Source organism: Primulina tabacum, chromosome 7 (assembly GCF_025594145.1).
Source record: "Primulina tabacum isolate GXHZ01 chromosome 7, ASM2559414v2, whole genome shotgun sequence".
NCBI lineage: Eukaryota > Viridiplantae > Streptophyta > Magnoliopsida > Lamiales > Gesneriaceae > Primulina > Primulina tabacum.
The window spans coordinates 37,862,352-37,880,320 of NC_134556.1; the positions used below are offsets into that span (position 1 = coordinate 37,862,352).

At 35.3% G+C, this 17,969-nt stretch overlaps 2 protein-coding genes and 1 long non-coding RNA gene across 4 annotated transcripts; 1 reads left to right on the forward strand and 2 right to left on the reverse strand.

Annotated features, from left to right (window-relative positions):
- Positions 1-3: 3 nt before the first annotated feature.
- Positions 4-6,151, reverse strand: LOC142551736 (ABC transporter G family member 25-like). The gene is made up of 3 exons (XM_075661118.1): positions 5,849-6,151; positions 4,870-5,737; positions 4-1,428 (listed from the first exon to the last, which is right to left on the reverse strand). The coding sequence occupies exons 1-3, from the start codon at positions 6,020-6,022 to the stop codon at positions 425-427; spliced, it is 2,046 nt and encodes a 681-aa protein (XP_075517233.1). The 5' UTR covers positions 6,023-6,151; the 3' UTR covers positions 4-424.
- An 8,357-nt stretch (positions 6,152-14,508) lies between these two features.
- Positions 14,509-17,423, forward strand: LOC142551737 (proteasome subunit alpha type-4-like). 2 transcript variants are annotated; one of them, XM_075661119.1, is made up of 2 exons: positions 14,509-14,659; positions 16,512-17,423. In XM_075661119.1, exon 2 carries the CDS (start codon positions 16,512-16,514, stop codon positions 17,256-17,258), a length of 747 nt encoding a protein of 248 aa, XP_075517234.1. In that variant the 5' UTR covers positions 14,509-14,659; the 3' UTR covers positions 17,259-17,423. The 2 variants fall into 2 exon arrangements, with proteins under 2 accessions (XP_075517234.1, XP_075517235.1); XM_075661120.1 differs by lacking the exon at positions 14,509-14,659 and adding an exon at positions 14,706-14,826.
- Positions 14,927-16,503, reverse strand: LOC142551738 (uncharacterized). Its single transcript, XR_012821618.1, has 2 exons — positions 15,851-16,503; positions 14,927-15,814 (listed from the first exon to the last, which is right to left on the reverse strand). It is a non-coding gene; the product is annotated as an uncharacterized LOC142551738 (long non-coding RNA).
- Positions 17,424-17,969: the final 546 nt, after the last annotated feature.

The window sequence follows — 17,969 nt, forward strand, 5'->3', positions numbered from 1 at the left end:
ACATTAAATGATGATTCTCATATTTCCCGAACAAATAAAATTGAAACCTCTGCAACTGAAGATTACGAAATAACATGCAATAGATCAATTTTCTATTAAAAAAATATCTGATTGATCTATAGATCAGAAGCTTCCATTTCCATAAATTCATTTGAATCAAATCAAATGGAAAAGGCTAGCCAAGAACATGCAGCGACTCGTGCTTTTCTTGAAAATTATGTACACTTTATCATTAATATCAATACATCTTCCAGAAGCCGTTTCACCTTTCTCCAACAGATTCAGTGATTTCTTGTTATGAATCATCTGTTATCTTACATAACCACGTATGCAGTAGGGTTTCAAGTTGGAGTTACCTTAGCCATCAGGGACGTCTTCTTGTTACATTTAGTACAGCAATTGATCGATATGAAATCATGATGTTTCAAGCTCTGAGTCGCCTTAATGCGATATACGCAATTAATCTGTACCCTACAAACATGATCAGCAGCATGCTCGCGCACACTGCAGGATGGATTTGGCCACGAATATCTTCGTCTATGAATTTACAGGTCGATTTATCCTGTCTCCCAGACAAGCAACTGAGGAATGTGTAAATTCCTTCCCCATCCCCATATTGAACATGGATAAGAAGCCTGTAGCTGTAAAATGTAGTTGAAACATATTTTATCCATGACATGAAGGATGGCACTTTGTGAACATAATACCCTCCAGTCAGGACAAATGCCAGCATTGTGACAGTAACTACAGTTGAAGCTTTCTTGGAATCCATTATCAGTGCGCCCAATGCAAGACCGAGCCCTTGAGAAACGAGCACATAGCTGAGCAAGACTAGCAGTGTCAGCAAAAAAGAAGAGAGCTCTGGTTTTAAACCAGTCATCCAATATGCTATGAAAAGGAACAAAGTGGGAAGGATTAACTCCATTGGCAAGTCTCCAGTGATTCGAGCCATGAAATAAGACAACAACGTGTACATACTGGAGGCCCTTTCCTTCATGAAAATAGCTCTTTCTTGAGGGAAGGCGAATACCGCATTGAAAGATGGGAAAACTCCCCAAAAGATGCTGATGAAGAAGAGAAGGCCAAGACGGTCTTGGATGTCATGGTAATCTGAATGCCACCACATGAAACCAGCTAGCAACGAAGCAGTGATCACTTGAAAAACTCGTAGAGAATTGAAAGTTTCATGCTTTCTCTCCTTGAGGTTTCTTCGGAGGAGAATGGTAAATTGATTGAAGAAAGTTGAAAAATAGCTTGTCCAACCATAATGCTTGGTGGTGTGGTTCAATCTCTCTTTCGGGACCATGCACGGGGCATCCCTGCAAGCTGACTTTACCTTGGGAGCTAGTACACTATTGTAGGATTGTACGAGGGATTGTCTCACATTAGGCTTTTCTTTCTCACTCGAACCATCAAGCGGGCATACACCTGCACTCACGAAAGTGGATTCGATCAGCACACATCAAAAACTGCAACCTCGCCTATATATGTATGATGTATCAACGCATGGTTCAAAATCTATACACACAAGCATAGATGATAGAACTCGACATCATTCGCATTTGCATCTATGCAGAATCCCATTTCTTAATTTCTTCAAAGAAGATTTCATTACATTCCCACGTAAAAGGTAATGGATATCCGCTATATTACTCCCACAACTTATATTTGAGCAATGTTCATGAATACTCTCTACCATGTACACGTTAAACATAATTCTTAAATGGGTAAAGAAATTTAAAATTTATGATATTTACCCTTAGGCTTGCATGGCGAAACACATACAAACTATAGAATGATACCATTATAGAACATTTGGTGCGTCGGCCCAAACACATTAAATGCCATCTTAGTGGAATGTAATATTTAATGCACGTCCATGCAACATATTTACTATTGATAAATCAAGTTTCAACACATATTAAAATACGATTGGTTAAGTTAAAAAATTGCTGTTGTGGAATAGAGTATTTGAGATATTTGAGATTTAAAAAAATAATGAGTGGGAAAGTGAAGCTAACTAAAGCTATAACCAATATTGGTGGTGGAAAGGTGGGAGTCCACTCAAATAATGCTTGCTGCTAATGGACTTGGTCCACCATTTCCGTTTCCTTTACATTTATTTAATCATTTTGTAAAAAAATAAGAAATTTTGTTTAAGTGGGAGAAGGCTTCATTTGCATGGCATCCTAACACGTGGACTTCTTCCATTTTCCAAATGAAGGAAAATGATGCACTTAACGTGAATAATATAACAAAAAGGAAAAAAAAAAGATAAAGAAACATTTTATCGAAATTTAAGATTCTGACAATATTATGAACTACTCCCAAATTAACCAACTCACCAGTTTTTTAAGAGAATTTTAGTTTACTAGCGAATATTAGTTTCTTCGCGATTTTCATCAAATTTTAACATCAGTCAACTATCTATATTTGTTTGCAATTTAGAACCTTTTTTTACAGAATAGAGAGTTGATGTACACATCAGCAATCCCTCTATAAATGACTAAAATCATAAAAAAAAAAAAACAATTCCTTATTTTCGTATAAAAGTTTAAGCTTAAGTCGAGCTAGTGTTGAGCTCATTCATCTTGCACGTAAAAAATTCTTTATACATATGCCAGCCTCCAATCCATTTGCGTAAAATGGAAATGTACGCAAGCAATGTAATATAAGTTGCCACTTTTCACAGCCTAGTTTTTATATATACATATCGGTTAGGTCAAAGCAGTGGAGCCGGTGATCTGATAATGATTTCAATCAAACAAATTCTATTTCAAATATCTCCAATCATACCAAAGTGAATGGTCTGCCGATACTTTAAAGTAAAGCAAACGTCCCCAACTCATGTATGTAATTAGTACCAATAAATTTCTTTCTTAATTTCTTATTCCTTTCTCAGATGTTTGCATGTCTTCATTTCGATACAAAAGTAAGAGATACGCCAAAAAAAATTTCGAATACATGCAAATATTATGCATAAGAAGATATATTGGATGTATTTGGGACTAGTGATATTTATCTATATTGGTTATACTAGAAGAGATTTTGCTTATTCTAAACAACAGTCTAGGTATGGATTATGAGACATCTAAGGTTCCGTTTGGTACGTGTGATGGGATAAGTAAATGATTAGTAATCAGAGTGATTAAAAAATGAGATATATGGATTAATAATATGGTGTGATAAATAACATGGTGTTAGGTATGGTTTTAAAATGATGGATTAATTTTGTAAATTTTATTGCAATAACCAAAATGGTCCAAGTGTTAGTTAAATATATATTCTTAAAATAATTGGATAGATAATTAAATATTTATAATTATAATTTACATTTATTAAAATTAATTTAAATATATTTATTAGAAATAAATTTGTAAATATGCATTTATTTTAATAATTAAAATAACAGTAATATTTTGAATGTTAATTAAAGTTTAGTAATAATTACTATATTATTATTTTTTAAAATAATTATAAATATTTTTAAAATAATTTGATAGATAATTAAATATTTATAATTATAATTTACATTTATTAAAATTAATTTAAATATACTTATTAGAAATATATTTGAAAATATTACGGTAATTATTAAACAAAATAAATTAGAATTTAATAAATATTTATTTTCATAAAAGAATTAATTAACAAGATTAGAAATTTATAAAAATTTAATTTAAGATAGATTTAAATTATAATTTATTTTCTTTAAAATGATTGAAAATAATAAAAATATATGAAATTAATTTATAAAAAATATAATAAAAATTTAAATATTATATTAATTTATCATTATCACTATTCAAGAATTATACATTATCACACTTTTGAGGAGGGATATTTAATCACACAAATAACATAAATAGTGAGGGCTTTCATCATAATCAAGGGCCTCCATGCTAAATTAAAAATGAACCAAACATGAGGTAAGGGATGATTATTTAATAATCATTCCCTTATCATGGCTACCAAACATAGCCTAAAAGTGTGGGGAATAAGTATGTTGAAATCATTTTTAAAAAAAGCAAAAAAAAAAAAAACAAGGAAACCTGTATTTTTTTGTCACGTATGTTTTTTTTGGGATTTTGATATTTTATGTTGTCAATTTTCAAATTTAATCTGTTATCTTCGATTTTTTTGACAATTTTAATTTTTTTGATTAGCGTCAATTGGACCTTGACGTAGAGGTGACAAATTACTCTCAATGAAAAATATCAAAATTGTCAAAAACAAAAAAAAAATGTAAAACTAAAACTGAAATTTGATAACATAAACAACCAAAATCACATACAAATTAATCATCAAAAATATACTTTTCCCAAAATAATAAATTAGATTTGAGAATCCAGTTACATAAAAAATAGTGTTTTATGCTCAAAGAAGAAATAATACACTCCCTAAAAAGTATATACAGTAGATAGCAAAGTTCACTACTTCTCAAAGACTATGGGACACGTGTTGAAAACTTAATCCTTTGCAAGTCAATTTCCCGACCAAAGACATCAACGATCAGGGAAAGAGTGGATAAAAACCCATAAATCTGAAAACGTATAGATATTGGGTACGTTTATCAAAACACGAACATTCTCCTAGCTGGTATGGTTTTTTGAAAATTTCATTTATATAATAAGAGTACCATCTCTCCACATAAGTTCCAAACTTAGGAGAAACTATACATTTAGTTCTTGATGGGTATAATAAATTGAAAAGTTTGAACGATAGAAAGATATGTGTACGATTATTTTAAGATTCAAACGGAAAGCATATTAATTCTTTTAGCCTTTGCATAAGAGGTTTTCTAATGTAATGCAAATATATGCTTATCTCAATAAAAAAAAATATATGTGCTAAAGTAACGGTGCGTACCATTAGCGAGATCAAGCATGAAATCAGCAGGATTCATGGGAAAACATGGCGAAAACCCCACGCTGTCAAAATAACCCATCGCTTCGCTTCGTTTACCGAAGTATATGCACCGCCCCTCGGACAACACAATCAAATCATCAAACATCTGGTACACACGGCTCGACGGCTGGTGCAAAGATGTTACCACCGTCTTCCCCTTAGCCGCCAGCCCACCCAGTGTCGCAACCAGCCAAAACGCCGCCGTCGCGTCCAGACCTGAGGTGGGTTCGTCCAAAATCAACAAGCTCGGGTCTATCAACATCTCATGCGCTATGCTCACTCTTTTTCTTTCGCCGCCGGAAATCCCGCGTATGAAACTGTTACCTATTATTGTGTTCTCGCATTTCGACAGACCCAGTTCTGTCATCACCGACTCTGCGATCGAAAGTTTCTCGTTTTGGGGTACTGAATTTGGGAGTCTTAGTAGGGAGCAGAAAACAAGAGTTTCTCGAACAGTTAGGTGAGGGTATAACACGTCGTCTTGGGTAACAAAACCAGTTCTTTTAACCACCTCTTTCGTCAAATTCCGATCGTTGAAGAGCACTGTTCCCGTGAGGCCGTGCCCATGGTGGAGGCGGCCGGCTAGTGCGTTCAGCAACGTTGATTTTCCGCTGCCGGAGGGGCCGAGAATGGCCAAGATCTTCCCCGGCGCGGCCATGCCTGTGACTCCATTCAAGATGGTTCGTTCTAGATGCTGTTGAGTCACCACCGGCGGATTCTCCACGTCTGATAATGGCGCGGACTCTCCAGCAAACATGCTTCTAATGCTGGCGGTTCTTGATTTCGTGTTGCTGTCATGCATCTTTATTTTGTATGAAACGTCGGCGAACTGCACTCACACAGCCAAAACAAAACACTTGATAAAACACCAAGTTATTCAAAACTCAACGCTAACTCGAAAGCATTATCATTTAAACCAGTACTGGAAATGCTTTCTTACTTTCAGGGTAATCGGGAAAGAAGATCGAAGAGTTGAATCCAAACATGAGCTCTCTCTTCCATTAGTCATAGAATCAGCTCCTTCTGCTTTTCCAGACTCCAGCATTGTTATATTCTTTGAAATGGGAAATTGAGTTGAGAAGGTGAAACAAAAAGAAGTGGAATGCAGAGCCATCTGCTCTGGTACATGGGCTCTATTTATTTAGTCGTTCCCGCATCGAACCCAACATCATATTCGCAACGTGGCGTTAATCCTACAAAGCCAGGTGGATTCTTGCTTCGTCAGTGCGTTCGTCGAATTAGCGACCACTCCACAACTAATTTCTTGCTTTTTAATCATCTGCTTTAGCTTAAGCCACTTATAATTAGAACTTGAACTAATAAGCATTTTGTAAAGCCACTTATAATCATAACAACAAAATTAATTCTGTTTAAATTTCAGACATTTATATACGATGATTTCTTTTCATAAAACTCCACAAACCAACCTAGTATTATATATGTAATGGTTTGGGATTTGATAATATTTAAGTTTTTCAAACGTGACAACCTTCCCCATTGAGCTTGACACCTCCACTGAGGGAGGATAGGACACCTCATTTTGGCGTGGAGGATCGAGTGTAAAGTGGTCTAGTTCCTTGTGTCCATTAGAACACGTGGTTGAATATTTCAAACAGGTAGCTAGCCTAGGGTTGTACGTAGCATCATCTTTTTTGAGACTGAGACCACTTAGGATATTCGCAGGTTCACTCGATCTTTAAGTCGTCAATTATTTGACAAAGTGACGTATTATATGTATTTAATGCGTTGTTGTTACGTAGGAAGAGCGTATGGAGGATCAGAGTAATCTGGTCTTTGGCACTTTATCTAACAAATTCAACGTATTCATGCAGCTGTTTTTAGTAAACAGAGATTCAAAGTTTCCACCAGTACTACAGAGGCACCGAATTCAACGAGTGATCATTATTGTGCCATGTGAAGTTGTTTGCATTATTTACTCAATCAAAATTCACATACGCGAGGGCAGATTTTTTTTTTTTTTTTAATTGAAATACATATTTTTCAATGGTGATGGATGAAAATGGAAATTGCAGAGAATGCTTCACACTGTTTGTTGAGAAAAAAAGCATGCAATATGACAGTTCTTAAGGCGCGTGTCGCGTGTAAAGCTTCTGTGTTTAGGGCAGATTTCAGACTAGGTCTGATTCGGTACGGTATACCGATTTTTTTTAATAATATCATATACTGATACCGTACCGAAATTTCGGTATGACATAAATTACATACCGTTCTTACCAAAAAAATTTGGTATACCGCAATTTCAGTACAGTATCGGTATAATACCGTCTATACCGAAATTTTTTTTAAATTTTTTTTAATCTCATCACAATCACAACAAAATAATTTTATTATAATAATTTTTCAGTATTTCGGTGTATACCGAATTACAGAACATTTCAAAAACATATACTGATATCAATACCGAAAATTTCGGTACGGTATTATATCGTTTCGGTATACCGTTAATATTAGTATATGCGGTATATTTCGATATGATATGCACGGTATACCGAAATTTCGATATTTTTTTCCAGCCCTATTTCCGACCTCCGCATCTTAAAAGGACAATTATATATTTTACTTAATTTGTGAGTTTTATATATTTTTTTTAGATCAACTTACAGTTTTAAATTATTAATTAAAATTTTAGTAATTTATCATAAACATATTGACATGAAATCAAAATATAAGTCCATATTGCAACTGAAAGGTTTGGTAAATGATGAAAAAAGAAAGTCTTTTTTTTTCTCTCCCACTAATGAAACATTGACAACCTTTTGAAAGTTAGTAAAGGAGTTGAAATACTAAATAATTTAGTGCAGTTGAGTTCAAAAATTGTTGTGATTCTTTACCATTTCGTTTGATCGACATAGCCTTATTTTCATCTATTTATAACTACAAAGGCGGCGTGTTTCTGCAGTCGAGTCGCTATCAGCTTCTCACTGCGTTTTTTCCCCCTTCTCACTAATCAAACCGAATATATCGATATACTTGACAAATTTAATTAGCCAAATTGATATTAGTTCAAGTAAATTAATTTAAAATATTAAACAATTATAGAGTTTATAATTCTAGTACGGATAAAACCATATTCCTGGTTCTGCCATTGAAGTAGTACACCTCGAGGTACTGCCGAGGAACTGAGGGACCTTCTCGAGCACAGGATAAATAATTGAAAGATAGAGGTAGCTCATTCGTTATGGGGAATCAATGCTCCGGGATTTCTGCCTTGTTATCAAAAAGGGAGTTGGGTAAAGCAAACTCCCTCCTTGGAGGAGCACGGGCTTGGTCAAGTAGAACCGGGTTGCGCTGCTTGAGGAGTCATGTGTGCATGGGCAGTTATCTCGTTTTGAACCAAATAGTTTTGGAATACTCGAGAGTGCACCTATAGAAAGTAAGTCCATGACACATGAAACCTACAAAGCAAACTCACTAGGAACAAAGAACAAACAATAAGAAAAACTAGAGTTGTTTTTTTCCTCGTAAAAGTGATTTGGGTGAACATTTGCAAGTGGCTCGGCCTAAGAAATTTCCTGGGCTACTTACAAGAACCGAGAAAAGGAGAATGTCGAGACAAAGAGTAGCAACGAGAAAGGACGAAGTTGGCAATGAAAAAAAATAACCAACCCTACTATAATTGTGCCACAAAAGCCGGTGATTCAACCAATCATAAACATAAATTTTGGCATAACGGCCAATGTGTACATTCTACATTTGTTTGTGTTAAAATTAAACTTTGACTAAAAGGATTGGGCCAAGTCCAGTAGGATAGGATCACTCGACATTGATGTTTGGTAGACATGAGATTGAGTGATTATTAAAATTATTTTGAATTGGTTTGGATCGACAAGTGGGATCACTTAGTATGACGGTGGACGAGTGGGGGGATCAACATTTTTTAGTGAGTTTTTGTAGTTTCTTAGTTTTTAACATGACAAATTCTTTAGGAGACAATAGGTTATAGACCTTTTTTTAAACTTCTCCTCTTTTGTAGGGATATTGGTAAAGTAATTCATTGGTGAAAAAATGTATATTCAGATTTTAGGTAGGTTTAGTAGATTACACAACTCCCCCAACCATTTTAATTAATGTAAAAATACATAATTGTGAAGCATCCACATCGTCGCTACTTCCCCGCGTCAACTATTTAATAATTCCACTTGCATTCATTTCATCTATTTTCTGTATATCATTTTCATATAATTTACAGTTGGGGCCGTTTTGTTTTTTGATCTTTCACTCCCATTCACCAAATTTAAAGCTTTTTTGTTATCTTTTAACTGTCCATATATATTCCCACAAAATTAAAAAGATAGACTCCTCCTCAAGAGCTATCTATCTATGGATTCTACTCACACTCAAATTCTCCCAACCGACGAAGAACCGGCATATTATCCCACTTCAAGATCATTCCGCCCGTCGGGCCGCCGGACTGCGTCATTTTCATCGTCGTCCACATCGAATTCGTGGGATTCATCCTTCGGATTCTTCAACGACGAGTACCCTACATTTAGTCCAATCTCCACCCCACCTAACTTCAACGGAGTTCCATTTTCTTGGGAAAAAATTCCCGGGATCCCCAAGCACCAATTAGCAACCAAAATGGACGAATCCTCCGGGAATCTCCTCCCATTGCCGCCGGCTGGAAACTCCAATTCCTCCACCAACAAGTCTCACAACCAAGAACAGAAACATCACTCCAGCAACAGATTGAAAAGGGATCCATTCTTTGCGGCCCTGGTGGAATGTTCCAAGGATGGAGACCATGATCACGATGACACAAACCTTGTTCATACCGGGAAAGGGTCGAGCTCCAAGATTTCAAGAACTTTAAGGGATGGATTGGGGTGCTTTGACATGTACACTTCTTGTAAGAGAACTTGCGCCATTACGGAATCAATTGTCTGTCTACCTAAATCAAAGCCACGTTACAATCGGCTCAACCGACGCTCAAGTTAGCTTATCGACGCGTTAAACTAGTCGGCCCTCGATTCGACCAAGTTTTTGGTCACCATGTACTCTTAAATTTTAATTCAAAACTGCTTGGTTATGGTGCCTAGCTTGATCCATGTTTTGTTGAAATAGTTGGGACAAGACAAGTCGCTAGCCATGATGTAAAATTTTAGTAATTTAAGCTATGTATTAATTAATAGTAATAGCTAAGAACAAGTGGGGATTTAATATATTTTTATTGCAATATACAGTTGCAGTGTGTCTTATAAGTAGATCTTATGCGATTGTCGTGTACTAAAAATTACGCAATCCTTTCTGGATAGCATGTGGTGCGATTTGGAAGTAAGTGTGAGTAATTAATTAGTACAAAGTTGACAAATGGCCCGTCATAAATTATTGTATTTATCAGTATTAAATGATACCAAAAGTATAAATAGAATAATAAATAAAGAAATTTTTTTAAAAATAAGGATTTTTTGTCCATAACGTGTTAAGTTGTAATGAAAATCACAGTAAGAGAAAGAAAAGTTGGAATTTTTTTTATATTTTATTCAATAATCTAACGTTTTGGCGTTCTAGACCATTATCATCGGATTCGACGGAATGAATTAAAAATATATGCGAATTGAGCATGAAGGTGGATAAAAAAAATCAGTAAAAAAAATCATACAAAGTTATTTATATATAAAAGTTGAAGTCGTAATTCTGCTCTGATATTTCTTTAAATTTAATTGAAATATATAAGTTAGAAGTCGCTACTCTCCTCTAATATTACTTTAAATTTAATTGAATTTGTTTTCGGATGAACTATCAGTCATCAACATGATGCCTATGATTTTGAATACATAATAATCTTGGATACTAATGTTGTTTTTCCATAGTCAAAGTTAAGCAAAAAAATAATTGCTAGCCTAATTGAGACTGGTGGCTAACTATTTAAACCCTAGCTTGACTTTTTATTCGGCAACCAAATGGCGATTAATTTAAAAACGTTTCACATGAATTAAATAATATTGTGGCATTTGAGTGTACCTAATATCGAATGGCTCGAGGAATGATGAACGAGGTAAGGTGTGCACTCATCCCTTAAATTAAAACATGGTAACAATGGTGCGAAAAATGTATATATTGATCTTGAGAAGTTTGAAACTTGATCCAAATGTATTTTAGGAAGATGAGCTTATCGTGTCGATGATTTGGATACAAAAGTTTCAAGTTTAAGACGAAATCTTGAATTCGAGAAATCAATTGTAACAAACTTCTGTCAGTATTTAAAACAAAAAACAAATTATCATTAATTTATTTTTCTTTTCTTCTCTTGAGATAAAACATTTCCTCAATCTCACATCTCAGAACATAATCTTTACTTTTAAATATAGTCTTCATTATTTGCCAAAGATACTCCAAAACTATAATATATTATAACCTAAGAGTATAATATTTTAAAAAAATTAAATTGTTTTAGTCACATTTCGGATATAATTTGACATCTACCATGACAATTTCATTTTCCCCAAAGTAAAACCAAGCTTAATTATATTTTATTCTACCAAAATCATTCCTCCAAAATATGTTTTTCCAAACATTTTCCTGTAAAAAATATCTTGATGATTTTCTATATTTAGAGTAAGCAAAATTACTTCTTTCTTTTGAATAAATCAGTATAAAATTTGATGGTTTTATATTTGAAATTTTAACGAGAATAGGTCTTTTGTGAGACGGGTCAACCCTACCGATATTCACAATAAAAAGTAATACTCTTAGCATAAAAATTAATACTTTTTCATGGATGACCCAAATAAAAGATCAGTATCACTAAATACAACTCGTGAAACCGTCTCACATAAGTTTATGTTTTTTAATGAAAGACACGTGTCAACTACAAACCAATTAATTAAACGACAAAATAAATCGGATGAAAAGGATTACAATTAAATAAAAGGGTCGACAAAGTGGTTGATGAATAATTTAATCTTTCCTTTACTCATGATGTGTAGATGTATTATATTATTAATTTATACTGTTATATATACGTAGGGTTGGCCCATAAATATGGTTCTAATTATTATTATTATTATCAATTAATTAATTAATTATCAGGGTTGGTTAGATGGGTTGCCCTCCCTACTATATTAGTATTATATAATACTAGTGTTCAAGTTTGAGGCATATATATATACAAGAAGGAGGAGGGAAGAAATTTGGGAGGGAAGGGTCGCAAGCAGATAGGAGCGAAAAAAGACGAAGGAAAAGAGAAAACCGATTACAACAACTCTGAGACAAGCAACTTTCTTTTGACAGCGAATACCCTTGTTTTGTTGGAAGACCCAGCAGTAGAACATGTGGGGATCCGGATGCTAATCATCTTATTAATCGTCATTGGGACTAATTTAATTAATTATAATAAACAGGGTTTAAATTTTTTTTTTAAATGCGGAACGTAATGGCATACATCTTAACATACACGTCAGTATTAAAAGTACAACTCTTGCACTATATACAATCAGTCCCAACTAAGGTTTAACAACTATATAACAAGTGTTTAAACCCTAACTCCAGTCCAAGTCCGTAGTCTCCACTCTAACTCGATCTTTTTTCACCTCTGTGACCCTGAACCTGTCCCACCTGTTGCCATGCACACATACAGACAAGACAACAGCCGGATAACTCCGGTGAGATATAAATATCCCAGTATAAACAATGTATCAATGCAATCATATAAAACATATATAAAAGCATAAACAATCATTAAAACATGTATCCAATCTGACTACATAAACCAATACGAATCTGTATTTAAGTCAATGACTTATTATCTTATCTCAACTTATTTCTAACCTAGGGATCCCGATCTAATTTAGACTTTGGTATGCTGTATCGAATGTCTACAATAGACGTCGATCTACATCTAAGCTCATCGATACACCGTAAGTCTAGAGTCTACGCGGTTCTGACAAAGACTCGGCGGTTCTGCCCTAGCTAGGGTGATCTGCCCTAGACTCAAACTCTGGCTCTGCTATAATTCAATAGACTAAACATATCAATCTGATAATCTGCAAATATCAATGCAATAAAATAAAGTATGTGATTTTGAGAAACTCAAGTCAAACCTAACTCGATTTGTGCAATCCCGAATCAACATTTATTTATACCTTTTATTCTGTCGCTCTGATACAATCGAAGTCTCGACTCAAAGCCTGTCAATTTTCAATCTGGCAATGACAATATCAATATACTGCATTAAGATAATATATATATATATATATATATATATATATATATCGTACATGCAGGAGGACGAGTGGCTCAACCTTTGCAGCACACGTCTCGCGCATATGCGCGACCCCAATCGGCGCATATGCGCGAGACACTCGGTCTCCGCGCGTGTCATGCACATCGCCTCGCGCATATGCGCGACTCATCTCCGCGCATATGCGCGAGACTCTCGGGAGTTCCTCACATAGGCTTCGCGCATATGCGCGACATCTTTCGCGACCGGATGCGCGCACATGCGCCAAACAGGCAGAAGACCTCGCGATAACAGGCAGAAGACCTCGCGATGCGCGAGGTCTTCTGCCTGTTTGGCGCATGTGCGCGCATCCGGTCGCGCATGTGCGCCGATGCTACTGTCCTCGCACATCAATTTTCACGCGATCTCATTTCGTGTATCGGTTAGCCCTTTCATAATTATCTCGATTAAAAATCAATAATCGTAATTTAACACGGTATAAAATTTCAGGCATTACAGAACACGTGTTTTTTTTTTACCGATAACCGTACAAAAACATGCCCATTTTAAATTTTTCGTGCTTTCATATATGTAGATATATTCCTATTTTTTTTTATTTTTTGAACGATTATGAATTATATTTTACATCCAATGTAAATTCCTTTAAGATTAATGGTATTTAAACAAGATTTTTGCATTCACTTGAATTTGGCATTTGCATCCCTTATCAAAAGTAAAAATTATAGTAGTTTATTCCACATCTGAAGTAATTTTATGGATATTCTACCAACATAATTAGATCATATTGATCTATCTTATTTTAATAGAAATTAACATCATTTGTTGATAACGTAGAAAAATCCGAAAAATGGTAATATATAAAGGAAAGTAAGTATCAAATACAATAAATATAGGGGTGGTAGTTGCTAAATAAACTCCATTTCAGTTCAACCATTTATAATGTATATATGTGTGTGTAAGTGTGTTTTCATGTTTGGCATTGTAATCTTAAATTATAATAGGAAATTAGAAATTAATTAATAATTATTTCGGCAGTGAGCATATTTGATCTTAGAGTAGGTCTCTTGTGAGACGATCTCACGAAACTTTATCTGTGAGACGGGTCAACTCTACCGATATTCACAATAAAAAGTAATAGTCTTAGGATAAAAGGTAATATTTTTTCATAAATGACCCAAATAAGATATCAGTCTCATAAAATACGACTCGTGAGACCGTCTCACACAAGTTTTTGATTTGATTCTTAATTAGGCCTACTCGGATTCGGTTCAGGATCCGACACAAGTAATTTTAGGGTAGCAGTCTGTGAACTGGATAGGCCCAATATACACATACATCTTCCGGCCCAATTCATCCCTGGCGGTGCTTGGCTTGCTCGCCCTTAGCTTTTAAATCGCTAAAAGAAAACGCGATGAAAGAGTTTACTGAAACGCGATTTAACATTTTTCATATAGTACCTCTTGCTGCGAAATCGCGAAGCAGCTCCCTCTCGTTTCGTGAAACCCAAGTTCTCTAGCTCCCTCTCAACTTAGCTTTAACCGGTGCAAAGTTAGTTCAATTTCTTCCACCTTCTGATTAATCCGTTGTTTTTTTTTTTTGCGGTGTTAGGTTTTTAATCGATGTTATATTATCGGAATCTGGTCCTTAGAAGATAAATGTAGTGTTTTTCCGCGGCTGATTTCCCTGTTTGTGAGTGAAGAAGGAATTGGTGTCAGGTGTTGGGGGAATTTTCTTCTTGTTTGATGATTTTATATAGTTATTGGTGCATGTGATTGGTGGGACTATGCATATTTTCTGATGAACGCCTATATTTCATGTGTCTGCCGTAAAATGTTGAATATTTTGTATCTATTTCATAAATTTATTTCTGTTTTGTAGCTTTTATCGCATATGTGTTATAACTCTGCATTGTCTCTGTGTGCTCTTATTGATGGTGTTGGAGTTTACTGTCTTACAGTGGCACAAAGCGTATCACCCCTAAAACGCTTCAATGAGCGAGCAGTCCCATTCGAGTGGGACATTGGGATAGTTGTAACCCAAGAGGAGAAGCTTAAACCAAATTATCAACTTTTTTATTGGAGAGTCCCTTGAATTTATTAGTTACTCCATGACCATATGTGAAACCAATATGGGATCACAACATTGTCAGCTCCTTTAGACTCCATGAGGTCCCTAAACCCTAGAATCCAGCTTGTTAAATGAACATGAGTCACATTATGGACACTGGTCCAATAATAGTCCCTCCCTGCATAAATAAACATTTCGTGTGTGGACTCTTTAAGGAGAGCACCAATGTTAGGCTATATGCCAAGAATAGAACCCAAACCCAACTAATCTTTTATTGGGAGAATCTTTCTACCTTATTAGCCTCTTGTAATTGCTTGTGGAGATGATGTAGGATCACAATAGATTCGTAGACTTCATTTACTCGTCCATCCATATTTCTACTTTTACTTGTTCTTCCTTTTGTGTGTTGCTACTATCTGGCTCCGACAATCTTAATTTTGTGCATCTTTGTCTTGCCACTATACTTGGGTCACAAAGAATCCCTATGTATAGAACTTACGTTTGTTAGTATAACTAAACTCGTGTGATTTTCACGTGTGGGGTTACCCGCAATTAAGCTTCTTAGAATTCATTTGGTATGTGAGCATGTGGTCAATGATTTATGTACAATAGAAAGTTTCTTCCTCCATAATTCACCTTAGGTGGACTCTAAGTTACCACAGATTTGATTACCAGATGGAAAGAGTATAGGCAGTCTGTTGATAATTAGTTGTGTCCTATTTAGATTGCTTGATATGCCATATTCCGTGTTAGAGTTCATTTTTTAGCTGAACCTGCTTGAAGTTCTTATAACTTTAAAAATAGAACTTGTTCAAACTAATCAGGTTTCATTTCCCATTGTTTCACGGTTTAGAAGAACAAGGTTGGTGAAAATTCATCCAGGGCGACTTTCAGTCAACAGCGTTAGTATACTACCTGTAATGCTGATGTCATCACCGGCAAATGTATTAATATGTATCACTGATTATGCAAAGCTTGCAGGCCTAGTGAATGCACCTTATCGTGTTTTCCTTTTTTTAAATTCTAAGCCAAAAAATATCACTGTTGTATGTGGTGCTCGTTAAGGGATGGTTATCCAATTGTGTTCGGTTGGTGTTAATGGGTTGATAACTTTATCTCTATTTATTTATGTCTCACGCCTAGAATATAACATTTTAATTATATAGGGAAGTGTCAGGCAAAGTTCTAAAATTTTGTCTGACTGTGCCTGTAGGTCATGTATCTGTTTTTTCGAGGTGGTGTATTATCTCCTTTTATTAAGTATATCGTTGTACCTTACGTTATTGATTCCACTCTTCTTGACATGGTAAACCTTCTGTATCTTTTTCGACAGATGTCTCGAAGATATGATAGCCGTACAACAATCTTTTCCCCAGAAGGTCGGCTTTACCAGGTTGAGTATGCAATGGAAGCAATTGGAAATGCAGGGAGCGCCATTGGGATTTTGAGTACAGATGGAGTTGTCCTAGTTGGCGAAAAGAAAGTTGTTTCTAAACTGCTCGAGACCTCAACATCAGTTGAGAAGATGTATAAGATTGATGACCACGTAGCATGTGCTGTTGCTGGGATCATGTCTGATGCCAACATTCTTATCAACACAGCCAGGCTCCAGGCCCAGCGTTATGCATATGCTTACCAAGAACCGATGCCAGTTGAACAACTGGTTCAGTCTCTATGTGACACCAAGCAAGGCTACACGCAGTTTGGTGGCCTCCGCCCCTTTGGTGTTTCATTCCTGTTTGCAGGCTGGGACAAAAATTACGGATTTCAGCTTTACATGAGCGACCCTAGTGGGAATTTCAGTGGTTGGAAGTCTGCAGCAATTGGAGCTAACAATCAGGCCGCACAATCTATCCTTAAGCAGGATTACAAAGACGACATGACTAGAGAAGAGGCAGTACAGCTTGCAATAAAGGTTCTCAGCAAGACGATGGATAGCACAAGTCTCAACTCAGAAAAGCTTGAATTGTCGGAGATTTTTCTGTCTTCTGGGAAAGTGAAGTTTCAGGTGTGGTCAGCTGATAAACTCAACAAGCTGTTGGTAAAGTCTGGGTTGACACAACCTGCTGCTGATACCTGAGTTATTTCAATACCTGAGTTATTTCAAAACAAAACTTGCTATGTGCTTTAATTTTTCAGATTAAGTTGACGCGTGTTACTCGGTTCTTGTTCTGGTTCTTGTTTGCAAAAACACATTTGATGTGCATCTACTCTGTTAAGACGATTTCATTGCATATTTTGTTCTCGTCTTTGTGATTCTATGACGTTAAAAGAATTTATCAGAAGCCCCAATTATATGGATCCGGATTCTCAAAAATTCATATTGTTGGATTACATCCATAAAAAGAAACCCGTGTGACTCTAAGTTGTGATACTATTGAGCTTATTGGAGTTTATATTCCACACTGTTCGATGAACATTTATAGATGGTTTTATCCAAATACTGTCACCGCTAATGAGATTACTCCCTTTGACAAACAATGATTAATAAGATTCGTTTGAAGTCGTTTTGATTTGCCTAATAAAATATATCAAGTTGTCTCCAATCCCCGTGTAATTATTGAACCAAAAATAGAATTCTTACTCTTCTAAAAAATATGAATTCTTATCCTATCAAAATGCATTGAATAGATCCAGCATCTTCTAGGTGCTGGTTGGATAATTTTCTTACACTTTAGGAATATCACCATACATCTACGGCATCTTTATAATATGTGGGTCAATCAATTTTTTTTATTTTAAGAAACCCAATAAAAGGTTTCCAAAAAAAAAACCCATCAAAACGACAAGT